The sequence below is a fragment of the Physella acuta genome, unplaced genomic scaffold, assembly GCF_028476545.2.
Source record: "Physella acuta isolate Inbredline_101_S28 unplaced genomic scaffold, ASM2847654v3 ptg000896l, whole genome shotgun sequence".
NCBI classification, from domain to species: Eukaryota; Metazoa; Mollusca; class Gastropoda; family Physidae; genus Physella; species Physella acuta.
Genome location: NW_026732413.1, coordinates 220,390 through 242,080, shown reverse-complemented (window position 1 = coordinate 242,080; position 21,691 = coordinate 220,390). Strand labels below are relative to the sequence as shown.

At 38.4% G+C, this 21,691-nt stretch overlaps 2 protein-coding genes across 2 annotated transcripts; both read right to left on the bottom strand.

Annotated features, from left to right (window-relative positions):
- Positions 1-1,100: 1,100 nt before the first annotated feature.
- On the bottom strand, positions 1,101-9,743 carry LOC131952938 (uncharacterized). Its single transcript, XM_059315873.1, has 11 exons — positions 9,618-9,743; positions 7,827-8,050; positions 7,339-7,451; positions 5,875-5,960; positions 4,890-4,971; positions 4,279-4,442; positions 3,988-4,127; positions 3,431-3,550; positions 3,241-3,343; positions 3,002-3,126; positions 1,101-2,079 (listed from the first exon to the last, which is right to left on the bottom strand). The coding sequence occupies exons 1-11, from the start codon at positions 9,637-9,639 to the stop codon at positions 1,834-1,836; spliced, it is 1,425 nt and encodes a 474-aa protein (XP_059171856.1). The 5' UTR covers positions 9,640-9,743; the 3' UTR covers positions 1,101-1,833.
- Positions 9,744-11,432: 1,689 nt separating this feature from the next.
- On the bottom strand, positions 11,433-20,966 carry LOC131952935 (uncharacterized). The gene is made up of 11 exons (XM_059315870.1): positions 20,836-20,966; positions 19,608-19,828; positions 16,841-16,953; positions 15,731-15,816; positions 15,257-15,341; positions 14,425-14,588; positions 13,562-13,701; positions 13,289-13,411; positions 13,067-13,169; positions 12,842-12,957; positions 11,433-12,284 (listed from the first exon to the last, which is right to left on the bottom strand). The coding sequence occupies exons 1-11, from the start codon at positions 20,855-20,857 to the stop codon at positions 12,042-12,044; spliced, it is 1,416 nt and encodes a 471-aa protein (XP_059171853.1). The 5' UTR covers positions 20,858-20,966; the 3' UTR covers positions 11,433-12,041.
- Positions 20,967-21,691: the final 725 nt, after the last annotated feature.

Here is a 21,691-nt window from a genome sequence, read left to right as displayed (position 1 = left end):
GTATGTTGGAAAATAGTCTCAAGACAAGGTCGCTAGGTGTAGACTCTAAATAAGACAGGATAAGTACACAAATGTCTTGTCTCAAGACAGGATCACAAGAAATATGTCTTGTCTCAAGACAGGGTCTCTAAAAAATTTTTGGTCTCAAGACAAGTGATTAAGTGTAGGGAAATTGTCCCTTGAATTCGTGCAATACATACATTAAAATATTCTCAATATTTTGGCATTAAATGTTAAGATACCGTCTTAAGATTGTGTATGTGTTGCTGTTTGACTTATGTTTGTTTTGTGTTTTAATTTGTGTTGTTTTAGGCTTCTTGTTGTGAGGTCAGTTCTTTTCTGGTATGTTGTTCACTGCTCCTAAAAAGGTAATTATACAATTTTATAACCATAGAAAGTTTTCATATTTTACTGGCACTCAATAGCAAATAGACTAAATTACAATACTACCGAAATACAGTCTTTCATTGTCGCCGCTTCGCGTAACATCCACATAAGACTCTTTAACAAGACATTACACATTTTAAATTTAAATTTCCACCTGAATTTTTTTTTACGTGTAAAAGTAAAAGTATAAGTACTCGTGTTGTAGGTATTGGGGGGGGGATTTAATGGATTCTTGCTGACCACTTTAACACCACCCCCTCCGCCGTAATAAAAACCTCTGGAGGCGTCTATGCGTATATGTCATATAAATGAGCCATGTTTTCTTTAACATATTAAGATCAGAAGGTCCGTATTTTAACATGGGTATTTAAATAGATTGTGTGGGGAGGAAATGCCGAGTAGCTTTACATTCACACTTTCATGTCAGGTATATGTCAGGCTAGGCGAACCCACTGGGGCACACAACGGCAACTAGAGCTAGCACAAAGTTAGCTGAGGTTGTGAACAGAGTTGGTCAGTGTTGTCTAGTCAATGAAGCGTGAACAAAACTGTTATGAACGAGTTGTGTTCAAATGTTTTTGGCTTTTGGGCTTTCTAGTTGTTTATGTTCCTCGCATTCCAGACCTGGGATTTTCTGTTTCTCTAAAAATTACGATATAGGTAGCTGTCATTTAAAGTAAAAGTTAATAATAAAGACACCATTTTAATTATATTAAAGCATTTTTATTCATTTCTATAAAAGATTATAAAAAATGTAATTTGATAAAAAATCTTGCTTAATTTACAACATTTCAAATTTTATGTTTACTTTCCTATTAATCCACAATTATTTATAATCTATTTGAAAGATATGAATAGATTTCAACATTTGCAATCTATTCCAACCATTTACATACCACCAATAATATTGTCGTCAATCTTCAGACGTTTGTTTTCAATCATGCGATTTTTTTAAAATTTGGAAATTTTTACATTTAGAAAACTGGGTTACGTATAATTAAAAAAAAAATACAACGAGAAAAAAAACCGACGTAAAAAAGCTCCCATCGATTTGTATTTGGACTAGACTACTCTAGCGATAAACTGACGTAAACCAAATTAATCTTAAGCCTAATTAAGTATCATTGCCAGCTGAGGTGGAAAACGGTATGTGTGATTTTAATATTTATAAACAAGAGTCATTTAAAACGACATACACATAATGCAGATTTTAAACTAAAAAAATAATTCTTGCTAACTTTCTTGAAATATGCGCATTTTATAACATTTAAAACCAGAATAGTTCTGATTAAAGGAAAAAAAAAGTATTATGTATTTTATCTATCTGAACTACCTGTGTTAGTTATCGTTAGGCCTAAGCCTAATTAAGATTATATGTATGTGTCTTGTAATGAGCAAAAGCATGTTTTTTTTTCTACAGCTAACTAGCTGTGAACATATAGCTAGCTAATCGACGACAACAAAAGCATTGGCGCTTGGGTTTTCGTCAGCATGGTTGACGGGCACCTTGTTTATTCCGCGTTTTTCATCAATGGACTCTTCCGTTGATAATGGACTGGTCTTGATGTCCACTTTCTGGTCAGTCCAGCTGAGGTAGACACAGGAGCCCCGGGTGATGATCTGGGGGTGGGAGGTCGAGTGCTCCACGCCATCTTTGTCCAGCCACTTCTCCACTACCAACTCCACACAAGCCTGAAGAGAGAAAAAACCGTTGGGGTGGGGGGGGGGGGAGAATAAATAAGAAAAGACTAATGTGTTATGTAGGAATTTTTCTGTTTGTGTAAAGTAACAGTAGTAACAGCAAAATCGATAACAATAATAATAGTATTTTTGTAATGAGAATAAGTATAAACAATGATGTTGCAACTCAGGAATGTATGCGCATTTATTGTTTGATTTGAAGTGTGTACAATGGTTTCATTGAGCTTTCAGCTGATGTCAACCCTTGTATGATCTATTGATTGATTTAGTTTTCAGTGGATGTCTTGCATGAACTATCTATTGATTTAGTTTTCAGCGGATGTCTTGCATGAACTATCGATTGATTTGGTTTTCAGCGGATGTCTTGCATGATCTATCGATTGATTTAGGTTTCAGTGGATGTCTTGCATGAACTATCGATTGATTTAGTTTTCAGTGGATGTCTTGTATGAACTATCGATTGATTTAGTTTTCAGTGCATGTCTTGCATGAACTATCGATTGATTTGGTTTACAGCTCCAACCAGAGAAACAACGTAAGCTCTTTTTATCTCACATTCACTGCGCGGGTAATTAAGCTGGTCAAATTAATAACAGTAGAGAAAGATTATTACGACAGGAAGGCGTTAAACGGTATCCTTTGAAGTCGATTAATATGCGAATTAATATGCGAATAATAAAATAGCTAATTGCAGTAGAGAATACTTACACATCCTGGCTAATGTGACGATGGAAATATGATTTTTTTAAGATTGAAAAAAATGTTTGTACTGTTTTTTTATGATGCAGGTTGATTTCTATATTGTTTTTGTCGGAAATGAAAGATATTTTGGTACAAAAGCGTATAACAATAAATGCATACTCAATCTGCCGATAACTTTCGGCCGATATCGAAACCAAGGGAAACAACTCACTTTTTCTTCTGGTTTAAGAACTCCGCCCTCTTCCACGGGTCTAAAGGCCTCAAGCAAGTTTTCAATGTTGACGTCATATAGGATATCATTTTCAATATTTCCTTTGAATGTTACAGGGAGCAAGCCTGTAGAAAAAAATATCTATGAACATGATAATCATTAAGGGAGTTAGAGTAAGTATTTAGGCAGAAATACTACATTCATGTGCACATTTACATTACAACAAAAATTTGCGTGACCTTTACGGTTAGGAAAAGTGGTTCGAATCTCAAACTCAGCGACAGAGCACTCTTGTCTCGCTAACAGCTGAGCATGGGCTCGAGACGATGGCTCAACTTCGACCTGAAATTTTTAAATTTTTTTTGGTAAACCTTTCAATATCCTCACTATTTTTACACCTTGGGTTTTATGAACAACTGGTATACATACCTGCGTGTTGATTTCCCAGGTGTGAACCTTCTGGAACACTTCACCTTTGACCTTGTTTAGATTGAGGGCTTTGTCTATGCCGACTTGTAAATATTGAGGTAGGCTTAACCAGCCACACACCTAGGTATATATATATATATATATATATATATATATATATATATATATATATATATATATATATATATATATATATATGCGCGAGACACCACGTAAACGCATGCCGTTACTTCCCCGCTCTCTAAGAATATAGCTGGTGAGCTGTGATTCACTCCAAATATTTACAAGTAGAGCCGAGTCGAATTAATAACGGCTAATAAGGGCGGATAATTTGAAACTAAGTGGAGGTAACAAGTTCTGCTTGATAGTTTCACTGTCGCCTGTAAACTGTAGTCACGGAGGCTGTTTTCACAGGGGAGGGGAGGGAGGGTAATGTCAAATTCACAAATTATGAATTACTGAAATATGGAAAAAAAAACAAGTAAATAGCGGCGTATTCTACGCCGCGGGTCGGCTCGTATAATAATTCGGGTACATTTTCTACTGCTTGCCACTACCTGTTTCTTGACCGTGTAACATTGTTTTAGGTCCACGTCCACCCATGTTGTTGTATCACGTGATCCGCTAAAAGCGTGAGTTACTCTACCTTCGGTTCGGTTGTCATAGTTACCTTCCCACAGCGTAACCCATCGTGTACCTGTTATGAATATATATATATATATATATATATATATATATATATATATATATATATATATATATATATATATATATATATATATATATATTTATTTATACCCATTCCCGTGGCGCAAAGGCATTGTGATAAAAAATTACAATAAAATCACCTGGCTTGACATTATCTCGGAGAAGTTTCGCCTCAGATCCGTCCTTCACCTTGGGAGAAAACTTAGTGACCTTGTGCTCGATGCCCAGAACCGACCAGTCCAGTTGGCATTTGTAGGTTCTCTCAATACTCTCTAAATTGTATCTCTCGTCTTCATCACATTCCCTAAATAGTTTTACAGTACGGCATTTTAGTGGCTTATCAAATGTGACGTTGTAACACGTGGTTTTTATAAAAAAAACTGCAGATGTATAGTTTGTATATTACAAAAGAAAAAATTGAGGGTAGTTTTATGCACATAAAAATAAAAATACATCCAAAATAAATTAAAAATTGAAAAAAAATGTGTATGGTTAGACTATGTTTAAGGCACTCCATTCAACACAATCCAGGTGTATAGATATGTTGTGTTTAAGATACTCACTTCAACATCATCTATGTGTATGTTTGTGCTGTGTTTAAGTTACTCACTTCAACATCATCTATGTGTCTGGTTATGCTGTGTTTAAGTTACTCACTTCAACATCATCTATGTGTAAGGTTATGCTGTGTTTAAGATACTCACTTCAACATCATCTATGTGAATGGTTGTGTTGTGTTTAAGATACTCACTTCAACATCGCCTGCCAGGCGTAGCGCCGAATGACCTCATCCAGTTTCAAGGTCAAAACCGGACTATCTTTTATATTCCTGTCTGTATGGGAAAGGTTCACATCTTATATACAACGAAGACGTTAATGTTTTAAACTTTTGTTATATTGTGCTAAATGGGGTAAGACATGATGTTATCTATGATTTAAAATCTATACCTGCTGAATTAGTAAATGGCTCAAATATTTTTTTTTCTTTTTACAATTTTGTATTTAATGCATATATAACACGCGCATACTAAAATAGTTATTTTAAGTAGGAAATACTAAAAAAAAACCTCTTCCATGTATACAACCCACCACCAATTCGCTATAAAATATAAATCTCCCCCTCCCCACACTGGACATACTCCCCTTGCATTATAAATCCTATGGACAAATCCCAGTGGTTATAGCCTACCTATCTCCTCCAATATTAATCATGTTGATCAAACGCTTCCTGCTGTTTAAGCTTAGGGCATGGGTATTGAGGCGTAGCGACCCTTCCCGGCGCCCGGGGACAAACTTTTCGATTTGCACCCCCCCCCCCCCCCCTCAAACTTTCGATTTGCACCCCCCCTCGAGATTTCAATTTGCACACCCCCTCAAACTTTCGATTTGCACCCCCCTCAACCTTTCAATTTATTTTTCCAACCCATTTTGGCGCCCCCTAAGGTCGGCGCCCGGGGACATATGTCCCCCCCCCCCCCCGCCCATCCCCCCCCCCTCGCTACGCTACTGGTATTGAGTTATTTGATAGAGCTAAGTTTGTGTCAAAAATCTCTCGATTCAAAATACTTCGTTTAGCTGAAGTCAATTCATGACGTCACACGCTCAGAGGAAGACGGTGGCGGTGTAAAGGCTGTTCTGACAATGTGTGTGTGGGGGGTGGGAGGGGGAGTGAAGTCTTAATGTATCCCAGGTAGCATGGGCAAATAGTTTATATTTTTAATCGCTATTTACCATACCGCGTTTTTTTCTTAGTTCTCGAAAATACGATCCTTCCTGTCTAATGGCTCGAAGTTCTTCTTTAGGAAGCGGCGTAGGGAATTTCCTGGGATGGAATAAGTGTGTAAAGTTGCTTCAATAGTTTTAAATTAAGGTTTAATAAAACAATACAAATTTAATTAAACAATACACATTTGATCAAACAATACACATGTAATTGAACAATACAGACATAAGCACAAGTTGTGATTAAACTAGCTCATCAAATGAAAGATCAACTGACCTATGACAAACTGACCAAATGAGTGATGAATAACTGATCAATTGACTGATGTCTCACTTACCAACTGACTGATTGATGATTAACTGACTGACTGATGACTAAGTGACTAACTGATCAATGACTAATTGACTGACTGATGACCAACTGACCAACTGAGTGATGACTAACTGACCAACTGAGTGATGACTGGTTGACTTACTGACCGATGACTAAATGGCCAACTCACCGAAGAATTACTGACCAAGTGACCAATAACTCACTTACTGACCAATGACCAACAGACCAACTGACTGATGTCTAACTGACCAACTGACTGATGACTAACTGACCAACTGAGTGTTGACTAGTTGACTTACTGACCGATGACTAAATGGCCAACTGACTGAAGACTTACTGACCAAGTGACCAATAACTCACTTACTAACTGACTGATGACTAACTGACCAACTGACTGATTTATAATTAACTGACCAACTGAATGATGACTAACTGACTTACTGATGACTAACAGACCAAATGACCGCTGACTAACTGACCAACTGACTGATGACTAACTGACCAACTGACTGATGACTAACTGACCAACTGACTGTTGACTAACTGACCAACTGAGTGATGACTGGTTGACTTACTGACCGATGACTAAATGGCCAACTCACCGAAGAATTACTGACCAAGTGACCAATAACTCACTTACTGACCAATGACCAACAGACCAACTGACTGATGTCTAACTGACCAACTGACTGATGACTAACTGACCAACTGACTGATGACTAAGTGACTAACTGACCAACTGACTGATGACTAACTGACCAACTGACTGTTGACTAACTGATCAACTGACTGATGACTAAGTGACTAACTGACCAACTGACTGATGACTAACTGACCAACTGACTGTTGACTAACTGATCAACTGACTGATGACTAAGTGACTAACTGACCAACTGACTGATGACTAACTGACCAACTGACTGTTGACTAACTGACCAACTGACTGATGACTAAGTGACTAATTGACCAACTGACTGATGACTAACTGACAAAGCTACCATTCAGTCTGCTGATAAGTAAACTGACCAAGCCAATGATCGAATCCACCCACTAACTGGCAAACCAACATTTTCTAACCCACTAACAAATCTAATTTTCACCCCCCCCCCCTTCCGAACATGACTTATACAAACATTTTTCTTACCAAACACATTCGTCAAAGAACTGATTGACAAGGTAAAATTGTGCGCGATATGCCACATAAACAAGAACTATCCTCACAATTAATCTGCGCGATATCTCCTTTAGCATAAGCAGCTGAAACAACAGAAATAAACGTTTTAAATTCCGTTCCTTTAACTTCCTGTGGCAGCTCTAAAAATATTTTTGGGAAAAAAAAATAAAACTCAGAAATAACAGGTTTAATTAACTTAATCAAAAACTTACTTTATATTTCAGCCATAGATCAATATACCAACGAATTGCGCTAATCAGGAGAGGAAATGTTAAAGCGCTTATTTCTTTTAGACATTTCTAAAACTGCCCTCAATCTTTTCCCCCAGTTCTCATGTTATTATTCTAGTACCAACATTTCATGAAGTAATTATGTACACTATGGCCCATTATATTTAACAACCCAAATAGTTAAAGAATAGAGTTTATTAGAAATAAGTAGGTTCGTATATTTCTCACCTCACATATTTCAAAGTAGTCGATGGTCATCTTGACCTGCCAAGCCGCGAAAGCTGTTAAAATCATCCACAGGAAAAAGAACGGCATAGTAAGTGTTGTCGGGAGCAACACATCGAGTATATAACAGAACTCATCCAGTAAACAGATAAGAAACGAGTCTTCTTCTGGTTGGTCCAATGGGTTTGAGGCTTCTTTCTCAGTGCTTGGGACGCTGGGTTGACAAGCTAGAGAGAGAGAGGGGTGTTATGTGGTGAGGTGTAGAGAGTAGAAGTGAGGGGGTGGGGGTGTAGCTTTCAAGGAGGTGTGGGGGAAATAATACCCACGAGTCTAATAATTCTTTTGTGGTGACACGAACCTACTCCTTCCTTTGTTTCGTGGTGACACGAACCTACTCTCTCCCTTGTTATGTGGTGACACGAACCTACTCCCTCCCTTGTTATGTGGTGACACGAACCTACTCCCTCCCTTGTTATGTGGTGACACGAACCTACTCCCTCCATTGTTACGTGGGGGACACACACCTCATACTAATGATACCATAAAAGCTGATTTTATATCTTCTTAAATTAATTAGTCTTCATGTATACATTTTTAAGAGTTACTCTATTTAATAACAATAGGGGAGAAAACAAGATGATAGTGATCAATCAGTCTGATGAGTAACTGATGAGTAACTGATGATATAACCCACGATTAATGTTTTCAATTTATTGTTTCGAGAATGATAATGAATTTGCCACATAATTGAAATGGTTTCAATGTAAATATTTTAGTTTGTCTGTGGTTTCGAAGAATCATTATCGACTTAATATTATACATGTAGTTGAACCTTTACAACAAGATATTTTTAAATGGATTACAACAGAGGCGTAACGAGGGGGATAGGGGGTGCGGACCGCACCGGGTGACACCATTTAGGGGGGTGACACCAAAGCAAAAAATAGTAAAAATATATAGAGAAAAATTTGAGGGGTGGGGGGGGGGGGGTGCAAATCGAAAGTTTGAGAGGGGGGGGGTGGAAATCGAAAATTGAAAGTTTGTCCCGGGAAGAGTCGCTATGCCTCGGGGGGGGGGGGGGGGGGGGGAGGGGTGACACCATTAAGTGCCGTACCGGGTGACACCCGACCTCGCTAAGCCACTGGGTTACAATCAAGAAAAAAAAATTACACACTATTCTTTTTTTTAGGTAAAGTTGCCAAAGTCTGGGTCTCTTCTGAAAAATTTCAACACTCACTAGCGATACAATGGTAGCGATGTTTCATGAACGACAAGAACTTTTTATTACATTTGGTTTATTTCTTATTAAAAAAAAATAAAACAGTTTATTTGCTTAAAGTTTAAAGAAAAATACGTTTGTTCAGTCTCGTAACGTGAAAAGTAACATTTAAATGATGAATCCAGGCTGTTACATGGGTGACAGAACAAATGATCTCAGACAAAGTATCCGAGACAAAATATATCTCGGAAAATTGATATCTGGACAAATGATCTCAGAAAATGTCATCTCAAGGACAAAAATGATCTCACGGACAAATGATCTCAGACAAAATAGATCTATCTCCGATAAAATATCTTGAATCTAGATCTAGAAACCTGATCTATGTAAGTATATCTAATTCTATAACGATCTTGCCCTCAGCTCAGCTAAAAACTAAATCAAAACTGTAACCAGCGCTACTAGATGTCTAGATTCTGCAATACAGTATTTACAGCTAAGGTAGACACACACACACACACACGCATAAACACATGCATACACACACACGCAGGAAGGATTAACATAACTCTTACCGGTCTTTTTATCCGGTTCCATCGTGTGATGAGTAAATCTGCCTTCGTTCAACAAGTTGCTATCATAGACGGAAATGGTCCTGCTTACATTGAACTACCATGCACCCATCTCTAAGGAGCGAAATCAGGAACGCGCAATAAAGTGCGCACTGTGCTGCACTGTATTGACGGGAATCCCAGAACCAAACTGTCAAGTTGGTGTGATATATTCGCGTGTACTTGTGTATCCAAAAGCTGTGAGATTTTAAACTGGCAAAGCATGTTTGTTGATTAAAGTGTTTCTAGAATAGAAACTATATTTAGCTACATATGTTTGATAAAATGTGATATAAAACAGGTTTCAATAATCTATATATTGTAGGCAATTTGCAAAAAACTATTGCGATTTCGTTGACATCTAAAATATTTATCATTATTTTACTGACTAAATATTAAAATTGAGAAAAATAAAAATAGTTTAAAAGTAAGCAAAGACAGCGGTATATACAACTTCATACTCAAAATAAATTTCAAACTTAAAATGAAAAATATTGAATTTTTCTATTTGCTTTTATTGTAAAGGAAAGTCATTAAAATATTTAAGATGATTTAATATCACATTTTATCAAACATATGTAGCTAAATGTAAGAGCTGCCGGTTTGATGACTCGATGAAAGACATTTTTACATGACAAGGTCACTTGATATAAGAAAATATTCTCAAGAAGAGACTACAAGAAAAGTATCCCAAGAATAGGTCACTTGAAGTAAAGATATTATCTCGAGAATAGGTAAGAAAACTGATCTATGAAATTAATGTGTCTCAAGCTTAAGTATACAATTATTTTCCCAAGACTAGGTCTCTTAATATAAGAAAACATTGTCTCATGCTTTGACATAAATTATGTATAATTAAAAAAAGGTTACTAACTGTAAGAAAATTGCTTTTCTTACTAATTCTTGTGACTTTTTAAGACTAGGTAACTTGAGGTAAAACAGTATTGTCTGAAGACTATCTGTCTAAATGTAACATTCACTAGATGTAAGAAAACGACTGATCGGGTAAACCCAATGATAAGGATGTGTTTATTTTGATCGATTATTTAACTGGAAACATGTTTTTGTAAATTTACTATTTTGTTTGTGTAATTGTGTTGTGTTTCGTCGCGATTTTAGTTAATTGCTGTATAGTGTATCTTTATTTTGTTGTGTTTTGTGTGTTTTGATTTTTATTTCTAGTGTTTTTTGTTTTATTTTGTTGCATATTTAATGGTGTATGCTGTAGTTTAAACTTTGTGTTGAGCGTTCTGTTCTGTTCATTTTTCTCTATATACCTAACTATAGCTTTGGACCTCACTCCCCAATAGATTAATCTGTAGACGTCTGTGTAATAAGCCAGTACACAATTCATTTTCTTTATGTATCAGTAGTTAATATTTAAATACCAGAAGTTTCAGAGGTTTTTGAAATATTTTCTTTCACCGATTCGTGCAATGTATCTATTAAACCTGGCAGAGGTCCCAAGACTTTTGACAGTCTATAGCTGTGTGAATTGTTTTTGTTCTTCACGTTTCAAATTAACACACCTGTCTCAAGGTGGGTCATTAAGTGTAACAAATCAACTCTATTGGGTCACACAATGGCAAATTTAAAAAATCGAGAAATTTGTTAGCTGACCAGATATTTTGTCTGTGTTGTGAACTTCTTCTGGTATGTGCTATATTTAGACTCTCTGACAGTTGATCTAAATCAGACTCTAACTGCTCTGCTATATATTCCTGCAGATCTATCCATTATTTAAAGTAAAAAAAAAACGATAACACAGTCACATTTTGTTATTAAATATAATGCATTTTTATTCCTTTTATAAATCTACGTATTAAAAATAGTAATGCAATTTGATAAAATTCATGCTTAATTTTATAGTGTCCTTTTTAATTTTTTTTCCTAAATAACTGGTGATAAATATGAAAATTATCAATAGAATTCGCCAAAAATTAAATGATTTCAAACTATTTCCACTAAGAAGATACAATTTTAAAAATTGACTCAATATTTTCTTGCTGACATAGAATGTTGTAACAGATGGTTCCTATGTGTTTAATGTTAATATTCCTGTACCAACATCCACTTTTACCTCGTTTAATAGCTAAGCTAAATTAATTAAAAATAATTAAAGGCAGATCTTGAATTGTTTGTTTTCACTAATGTTAGTTGGTTGAAGTTATTGAAATCATAAAACATCGAAGACTTGGTTAAATAATGATTTCAGAAAAAAAAAATGTTTTTATCGGTTAATGTAGTTGGACTGTACTAGTAAAGTGATGTGAATGACTGCAAAGCGTTTGGCTTAAGACTAATGAAAATGTTGTGTGTCTATTGTACAAAGCAGTGATGGGTTTAGAGGATATTTGGTATCGATATCAGTAGCAAACGATGGTCTGGCTAACCGACGACAACAAATGAATTGACGCCTGGGTCTTCTTCTCTGTGACTGACGGACTTGATGCTGATGTCCCCATCAGAAGTGGACTCGTCCATCGACAATGGACTGGTCTTGATGTCCACTTTCTGGTCGGTCCAGCCGAGGTAGACACAGGTGCCCCGGGTGATGATCTGGGGGTGGGAGGTCGAGTGCTCCACGCCATCTTCGTCCAGCCACTTCTCCTCCACCATCTCCACAAATGCCTGAAGAGGGGAGTGGGGGTGGGGGGAGGGAATAAGAATAAAAAATAAAAATATATTTTTTTTCTTATCACTATTTTTTGATTTGTGTAAGAGGTTTTCTGAGCTTATCTGGGAATAATAATACTAATAATTAAAAAAATAAATAAACATAAGAATAATTAATTTGAGTTTTTATTGGGTGTCCGGTTAGCGGTAGTGGCTAAAAAGTTTAAAGAAGCCAACGTAAGTGATCTAGCACATCTATAAAATCCGTCCACCTAACTGAAACGTATTGCGTTCATACACGCAGACAAGGTTACAGAACTGTTTTTTTTTCATTCTAGATTTAAGAAAATATCGAATTCAATTTTTTTCCGCGGCCACAATACTGCCTCTTTACTTTGTATAAGAGTGAAAATCTGATACAATTGTGACGTGTTTTCGAATGTTAAAACCCACTATACTAATCGAAACGGAATAATCAGGTGAATTATATATTACAAGATGATATTAATGGATCTGATGTGTGTCGCAAAAAAATTTGTCTGTGAAAAAAAAACATAAAGGAAATAACTCACCATTTCTTCTTTTGTAAGAACTCCGCCATCTTTCACAAGTCTAAAAGCCTTATGTAAGTCCTCAATGTTCACATAGAATACGAACTCGTCGCCTGCGAAGGTGATAGGGAGCACTCCTGTTGAAAAATAAAACTTAATTTAGTGAGCTTGAACACGTATTTTATAGAGAAACATTGTCACAGAGATCTAATTTTTTTTGGTTATATAGCAAGGAAGTTGAGTGACCTTTACGGTGTGCTAGAGTGGTTCGAATCTCAAACTCCACGACAGAGCACTCTTGTCTCGCTAACAGCTGAGCATGGGCTCGAGACGATGGCTCAACTTCAACCTGTAAAATTTTTTTCTTGATAATAAAACTTTTTAATATCCTCATACTTAGATCCCAGTGATAAAAAAAACAGCACTGCGTTAAAACAACTGAACGAGCAAAGACATTTATATACATACCTGAGTGTTTATCTCCCATGTTTTAACCTTTTGGAACACTTCACCTTTGACCTTGTTTAGGTTGAGGGTATTGTCTATGCCCACTCTTAAATATTCATCAGGAATGTTCAACAGGGCACACGCCTAAATGGATATATATATATATATATATATATATATATATATATATATATATATATATATATATATATATATATATATATATATATATATATACACCACCCTGATAATAATGATAATAAATCTGATACATTTCCAACTGCTGGCCACTACCTCTTTGTTGACCGTGTAATACTGTTCTAGGTCCACGTCCACCCATGTAGTCGTATCACGTGATCCTTTAAAAGCGTGACTTTGTTTACTATCGGCTTTGTTGTCATAGAAACTTGAGAAGAGAGTAACCCATTTTGTGCCTGAAGTGAGTACAAAGACGTATTTTATAAATAAATAAATAAATAAATAAATAAATAAATAAATAAATAAATAAATAAATAAATAAATAAATAAATAAATAAATAAATAAATAAATAAATAAATAAATAAATAAATAAATAAATAAATAAATAAATAAATAAATAAATAAATAAATAAATAAATAAATAAATAAATAAATAAATAAATAAATAAATAAATAAATAAATAAATAAATAAATAAATAAATAAATAAATAAATAAATAAATAAATAAATAAATAAATAAATAAATAAATAAATAAATAAATAAATAAATAAATAAATAAATAAATAAATAAATAAATAAATAAATAAATAAATAAATAAATAAATAAATAAATAAATAAATAAATAAATAAATAAATAAATAAATAAATAAATAAATATGTATATATATATATATATATATATATATATATATATATATATATATATATATATATCTTTGGTGTCTTTATCTTTATAGGAATGTGCATTGTGGAGTAAAAATACATTAGTGAAACATAAAGGTTGTGAAAATAAAATTCCACACTATAAAACAAAAGAGATAAGGGTTGTGAAATCAAGAGCTCCGATGAACACTACTACGTCCCCCCCCCCCCCCCACATCCCCACCCCCTCGGCCATCCCATGGGACACAGAGCTCCGGGACGAAACAGTTTGATTGATGTTTAAAATAATCACCTGTTTCCACATCACCACGGGTGTGTTTGATCACAGTTCCGTCCTTCACCTTGGGAGAGAACTTGGTGACCTTGTGATCGATGGTCAGCGCCGTCCAGTCCACCTCACAGGTGTAGTGATCCTTAGTTTCCTCCATCACCCATTGTTCGATTTCATCAGCTTCCCTGGATTAAATTACATGTTATTGCGCGGCACTAAATACACATTACCACGCAGTAAGTTTGGCTTAAGCATTACGTATCTATCTATATATATAATTCTCTTCTGTGAGACGCTAGAAAACAAGCTGTAAGCGCGCTCCCTACCTCCCCACCCCTACATGGTCTGGTGAACTGTGGTTCACGCTAAATGTTTACATTCATAGAGCGGGTCTAGTGACGGCTATTAGGGGCAGATAATTTAGTTTAAAACTATTTTAAACTTAGGGGGGGGGGTAACTAAGAGGAGGCTGCTTTCACGGGGGGGGGGTGGGTGGGGTGGGTGGGTGGGTGTAGGGTAGGGGTTGGGGGAAAGGAGGGTGGGGGTAGTATCGTTCTTGACCTACTGATAGTGTTTTAAAGCAAATATTTTCAGTGGCAGCATTGGTACTGTCGAATTCACAAATTATGAATTACTGAAAAGTAGAAAATCAAACAACTAAATAGCGGCGTATGATACGCTGCGGGTCGGCTCGTACATTTATAATCCAACTGCTGAGGTATAGTTGGTTGAATACAAAGAAAAAAAAGATGAAGACCGATTATATACGTATTCATGTTGCCATAGTCTGACTTTGTTGTGAGTACTTTCTTTTTTCAACAAATGAAAAAAAAATGCTGTTTTAGGTACTCACTTGATCATCTTCTGCCAGGCGTAACGATAAATGACGTCAACCAGCTCGATGGATAAAACCGGACCGTCCTTTACATTTTTCTTTGCTTTAAGGAAATGTGTAAAATCATTTCAATATTTTAAATCGGGGAAGTGTTGATGATCTATACTTTTGTTATAGTGTGCTAAATGGATAGAGCGTGCTGTGCTACGTTTAGGTTTGGGGTGTTATGTGTTAGAGTTTGGTTTGTGCTAGGTGTCGCTCGATTCAATATACTTCGTATTAAAGGGTGGTTGATAAATGAGCCTAGCGTAGAGGGAGGGTGTTAAAGCTTTTATTACTATGTGCTTCGCAGGTGGCTAATATCGTGTGCGAGATTGGGGGAGGGGGGAGGGTCAGACATTTTAATATATGTGATGTAGCATATACTTCGTATTGTGTAAGTGTAGAGATGACAACTATTTGTTTGATGTTTTCAACGGTTGTTTCCCATACCACGTTTTTTTCTCATGTCTTTAGGCCGCTCATTAGTCTTGTGTATAGCATCACATTCTTCCCTTGTCGTTTCTCTACGGTAGTGTCTAAGATGAAATCAGTGCATGTTTTTTGAGACCATCAAATAAGATAATGTATAAACAAGTACAGGGGAATACAACATATACCGATACCAGCCTGTTTACATTTGGTCTCTTTTGACTTAAGAGACAATAGGCACACGCCCAGTGAGGTAACATATTGTGTTGTTGGTGTAGGCTATGGTGTTGTTGGTGTAGACTATGATGTTGTCGAACATGCCATTTCTTCTACAGTTATTGCATATCATAGTTGTTAGTAGTATTTGGTCTAAGATCACGTGTTACCCATGGCTCAGGATCTCTCTCTTGACCATGTTGTCACAGTCCTAATGGATGCTGGACAATACACCAAGTACCAGAAGCTTCCTATAAAGAGACCAGAGCTGGTAACACTATCGCCTATACGTCGAGGTCTACTTTCCGGGAGTTTAGAATCAGAGTGACTCTTATCCTAGATAAGTTGCTGTATTGGGTTTCACTATCCAAAACACTCATCTTTTAATACAGGTGTAATAAAAAAATACTGATGTAATCAAAGAATTAAGGTATTAAGGTGTAAAAATAAGCCAGGAAATATACAGTACATTGTTTGACTTTAAAATCAACTGACTGAGCATATTAAAAGATCCAGTTACCGATCTACCGACCAATCTATTGACCTATTGACCAATCCTATACCAACTGATCTCAAAGGATTATCCAACGGCTCACTGACCAGCCCACCGACCAGCCCACTGACCAGCCCACCAACCACCCCACCACCCAGCCCACCAACCACCCCACCACCCAGCCCACCAACCACGCCACCAACCACCCCACCACCCAGCCCACCAACCACCCCACCACCCAGCCCACCAACCACCCCACCACCCACCCCACCACCCATCCCACCAACCAGCCCACCAACCACCCCATCAACCACCCCACCAACCATCCCACCAACCAGCCCACCAACCAGCCCACCAACCAGCCCACCAACCAGCCCACCAACCAGCCCACCGATCATTACCTGGTCAAAAAGTTACCTTACCTCTCACACCTGTCCACAAACTGAAAAAACAGGTAGATGTGGCCGCAGATCGTGACCAAAGAAATCAGTGCCCTCCCAGCGGATTTGGGAGAAATTTCTGGATGATCAAAGAGCTGAAACGAACAAAAACAGTACGTTTGTTGAACCCGTTTCTTCACTTACACTAAATTAATTTTGGAAAAAACTAAACTCAGTTCGTTTCTGTCTACACCATCAGTCATATTTCAGCCTTAAATCAGCCAATGGAACCTCTTCTTTTTAAACCTTGCAGCTCCCTAAGGAGCGTTGAGCCGAGACGACAAATGACCAACGAACTCGATGTGTGGCAAGGCCATGACAATTCAGCCTCTCCCATACTTCTCTCAAAAAAATCTCCTCTATGTTTTGCCCCAACACCCTTCTTCTCTCCTTATCCCCTGAGCTTCAGCACCCGTCCAATGTCTAACTTTCTCAAGGAGTTCACTATCCAACCCCTTTAGCGCCCGCCCATCGTCTTTCTCAGGGAGTTCACTATCCAACCCCTTTAGCGCCCGCCCATCGTCTTTCTCAGGGAGTTCACTATCCAACCCCTTTAGCGCCCGCCCATTGTCTAACTTTTTCAGGGAGTTCACTATCCAACCCCTTTAGCGCCCGCCCATCGTCTTTCTCAGGGAGTTCACTATCCAACCCCTTTAGCGCCCGCCCATTGTCTAACTTTCTCAAGGAGTTCACTATCCAACCCCTTTAGCGCCCGCCCATTGTCTAACTTTCTCAGGGGGTTCACTATCCAACCACGTCAGCACCCGCCCATTGTCTAACTTTCTCAAGGAGTTCACTATCCAACCCCTTTAGCGCCCGCCCAATGTCTAACTTTCTCAGGGGGTTCACTATCCAACCCCTTTAGCGCCCGCCCATTGTCTAACTTTCTCAGGGAGTTCAATATCCAACCCCTTTAGCGCCCGCCCATTGTCTAACTTTCTCAAGGAGTTCAATATCCAACCCCTTTAGCGCCCGCCCAATGTCTAACTTTCTCAAGTTCACTATCCAACCCCTTTAGCGCCCGCCCATTGTCTAACTTTCTCAAGGAGTTCACTATCCAACCCCTTTAGCGCCCGCCCATTGTCTAACTTTCTCAGGGGGTTCACTATCCAACCCCTTTAGCGCCCGCCCAATGTCTAACTTTCTCAGGGGGTTCACTATCCAACCCCTTTAGCGCCCGCCCATTGTCTAACTTTCTCAAGGAGTTCACTATCCAACCCATTTAGCGCCCGTTCAATGTCTAACTTTCTCAGGGGGTTCACTATCCAACCCCTTTAGCGCCCGCCCATTGTCTAACTTTCTCAAGGAGTTCAATATCCAACCCCTTTAGCGCCCGCCCAATGTCTAACTTTCTCAAGGAGTTCACTATCCAACCCCTTTAGCGCCCGCCCATTGTCTAACTTTCTCAAGGAGTTCACTATCCAACCCATTTAGCGCCCGTTCAATGTCTAACTTTCTCAGGGGGTTCACTATCCAACCCCTTTAGCGCCCGCCCATTGTCTAACTTTCTCAAGGAGTTCACTATCCAACCCATTTAGCGCCCGTTCAATGTCTAACTTTCTCAGGGAGTTCAATATCCAACCCCTTTAGCGCCCGCCCATTGTCTAACTTTCTCAAGGAGTTCAATATCCAACCCCTTTAGCGCCCGCCCAATGTCTAACTTTCTCAAGGAGTTCACTATCCAACCCCTTTAGCGCCCGCCCATTGTCTAACTTTCTCAGGGAGTTCACTATCCAACCCATTTAGCGCCCGTTCAATGTCTAACTTTCTCAGGGGGTTCACTATCCAACCCCTTTAGCGCCCGCCCATCGTCTAACTTTCTCAAGGAGTTCACTATCCAACCCCTTTAGCGCCCGCCCATTGTCTAACTTTCTCAGGGAGTTCACTATCCAACAGCTTTTTTCTCTTAATTTGTCCTCCACTGGTATATTTATGCAAACTTACAGACGAAAATCAGACATTTTGTCCGGCCAATGTGGTCTTACGGTCTTCATTTAACGCCAGTGTACCAATCCCTGTAGTTGGCATGTTGCTGTCCTTGTTTAACTCCCTGTCTCGCTATGATACCTACTAACTCATTTTACATTTGTGCCAAAGAGTCTGAGTTAAGTTTTTCTTGACAATGCATTTAATTCCGCCCTAGCTTTAACAAGTCAGTGTCGTTGATCCTTGGCGATTCTAGTCAGGATCTCAAGATTGGTGCCAGCCTAATTCGTCCGATTTTTACCGTGTCTTTAACGAGTACAATCTGTTCTCTATTTGTTGTTGTGCGAGAAGGCAGAAATGATCTGATAGCTGGTTCGGTGTTTGTTGCATTATTCATTCAACCAGCCGTAAAAAAATATCACTATTGTCTTACTCCAATTAGTACTTTCACTGGTTCTAATAATGTAATATAATGTGCGTTTTAAGTCGTAGATGTAATCAACAACTGAGATCAATTTATCGGGGATTTCGCGATGCTTTATGGGATTCTATACTACTATCCTGTGTGCAGTACTAATTGCCTTTTAAAAATAAAAATAATAAAAACCCTACACACACACAAGCACATAGACAGGGGGAGGGGCGTAAATTGAAAGTGAGCCCCATGGCGACGGAATAGGTTACTAACCCTCTGTGAATAGACATCTTTTATCCCAGCAGTCAACTAAAAGAACAATGTGTAAATTATTTAACCATATTAGTTACGTAACAAACACCTAACGCATAGTGTACTAAAAATAAGACGGTTGATATTTTTACCCACCTCGAACATGTCTAGGTAGTCCAGGGTCACCTTGACCTGCCAACACGCAAAAGCTATTAAAATGGGGAAGAAGGCCAGGATCCTGATAGGCAGCTGTAATGGGATGCCCAGTTCCATGTACGCTTCCGTTCTCAGACGGTATATCCATGGCTCACTTTTTCGTGGCAACCTCGGGTGGTTGATCCATTTTTCGTTATCTCTGGGGTAGATCTTATCGCACGCTGGATGTAAAGAGAGTTGGATGTTAGTGTGGGTGAGGTGTGAAGAGTGGAGGTGATGAGGTGGTGTGTGTGTTTGTTTGGATGAAGCAGAGGATTGGGAAATGTGGCGAAACGCTGTCTGCTATATTTCAAGTCCTCTGACACGCATCTAATTCCTCCGATGTAGATGGTGACACGAACCTACTACCTCTTATAGTAAGTGGTGGTACCAACATACTCCCGCTATGGTCACCCGAAGCTACTCCTTTCCCCTCATCAACGGTACATGGTGACACGAACCTACTCTCACCAATAGTACATGGTGACACGAACCTACTCTCACCAATGGTACATGGTGACTCGAGCCTACTCCATCTAATAGTACATGGCGACACGAACCTACTCTCACCTATGGTACATGGCGACACGAACCTACTCTCACCTATGGTACATGGCGACACGAACCTACTCTCACCTATGGTACATGGTGACACGAACCTACTCTCACCTATGGTACATGGCGACACGAACCTACTCTCACCTATGGTACATGGTGACACGAACCTACTCTCACCAATGGTACATGGTGACACGAGCCTACTCTTACCAATGGTACATGGTGACACGAACCTACTCTCACCTATGGTACATGGTGACACGAACCTACTCTCACCTATGGTACATGGTGACACGAACCTACTCTCACCAATGGTACATGGTGACACGAACCTACTCTCACCAATGGTACATGGTGACACGAACCTACTCTCACCAATGGTACATGGTGACACGAACCTACTCTCACCAATGGTACATGGTGACACGAACCTACTCTCACCAATGGTACATGGTAACACGAACCTACTCTCACCTATGGTACACGGTGACACGAACCTACTCTCACCAATGGTACATGGTGACACGAACCTACTCTCACCAAGGATACGTAGTGACACGAACCTACTCTCACCAATGGTACATATACAACATATACAAGCAACATTAAAAAGGCTCAACATGACACTTACTTATCTCTTCTTCCACAAACATCGTTTGATGATGGAAGCTGCCCTTCCTTTTAGTAACTAATATCAATAAAAAAAAAAAAAGATGTCCTTTTTCTACATGAATCTCCTATCTACCTATCTCTAAGGGGCAAAGTCACGGGCGCACAATTACGCGCACACTGTGTTGCACTTTATTGACGGGAATCCCCGAACCGAACTGTTAAGCTGGTGTGTTTAATGCGGTGTGTACGTATTAGCGTAAAACATGAGATTAGGTTATACTGATAATGCTCTTTTATTTTCATTAAATGTATTAGTGATAAAAAAAAAAACAACTGTAGCCATAACTTAAACCACCACCAGAGACGAGACTATCATTGGAGCCGCTAATGTCTACAGTCTCTTGCAAGTCATACATTGGCCAAAGTTCTATGTGTGCCTTTTTAAAGTTTTACTTTAAAAAAGATAATTATGTTGTAGGTTTAGGATGATCTGATGCCCCCCCTCTCCCCACATACACCCACCGAAAATAATAACCGGAAAGAGCCCATACGCATATGCAAAATTCCCATGCGCAAATACAATATTCCCCTGCGCATATGCAATATTCCCATGCGCATATGCAATATTCCAATGTGCATATGCAATATTCCCATGCGCATATGCACTATTTACGTGTATTATATGTATGTATCAGCATAACATTACTTTTAAACACCCGTGGATTTTCAGATGATTTTTTTAAAGCATAGATTGCGTGGTCAGCGCTGTGTCTAGTGGCCTCTACTTTCACCTTCTTTTCTGCCTCTGCGTTCTACGTGTCAATTAGTTATGCCATTGAGGCCATTGACTCCGATTTCTGCCTGTTTTTCTTTTT

Excerpts from the sequence above, each read along its gene's own strand:
- LOC131952938 (XM_059315873.1), bottom strand. The coding sequence starts at position 9,639 with ATGGAACCGGATAAAAAGACCG. Across the intron at positions 7,452-7,826 it reads ACTACTTTGAAATATGTGAG|CTGCTTATGCTAAAGGAGAT; the intron begins GTGAGAAATATA and ends CTGTTGTTTCAG. Across the intron at positions 4,443-4,889 it reads GCCTGGCAGGCGATGTTGAA|GGAATGTGATGAAGACGAGA; the intron begins GTGAGTATCTTA and ends AAAACTATTTAG.
- LOC131952935 (XM_059315870.1), bottom strand. The coding sequence starts at position 20,857 with ATGTTTGTGGAAGAAGAGATAA. Across the intron at positions 13,412-13,561 it reads ATTACACGGTCAACAAAGAG|GCGTGTGCCCTGTTGAACAT; the intron begins GTAGTGGCCAGC and ends ATATCCATTTAG. Across the intron at positions 12,285-12,841 it reads TTCTTACAAAAGAAGAAATG|GCATTTGTGGAGATGGTGGA; the intron begins GTGAGTTATTTC and ends TCCCCTCTTCAG.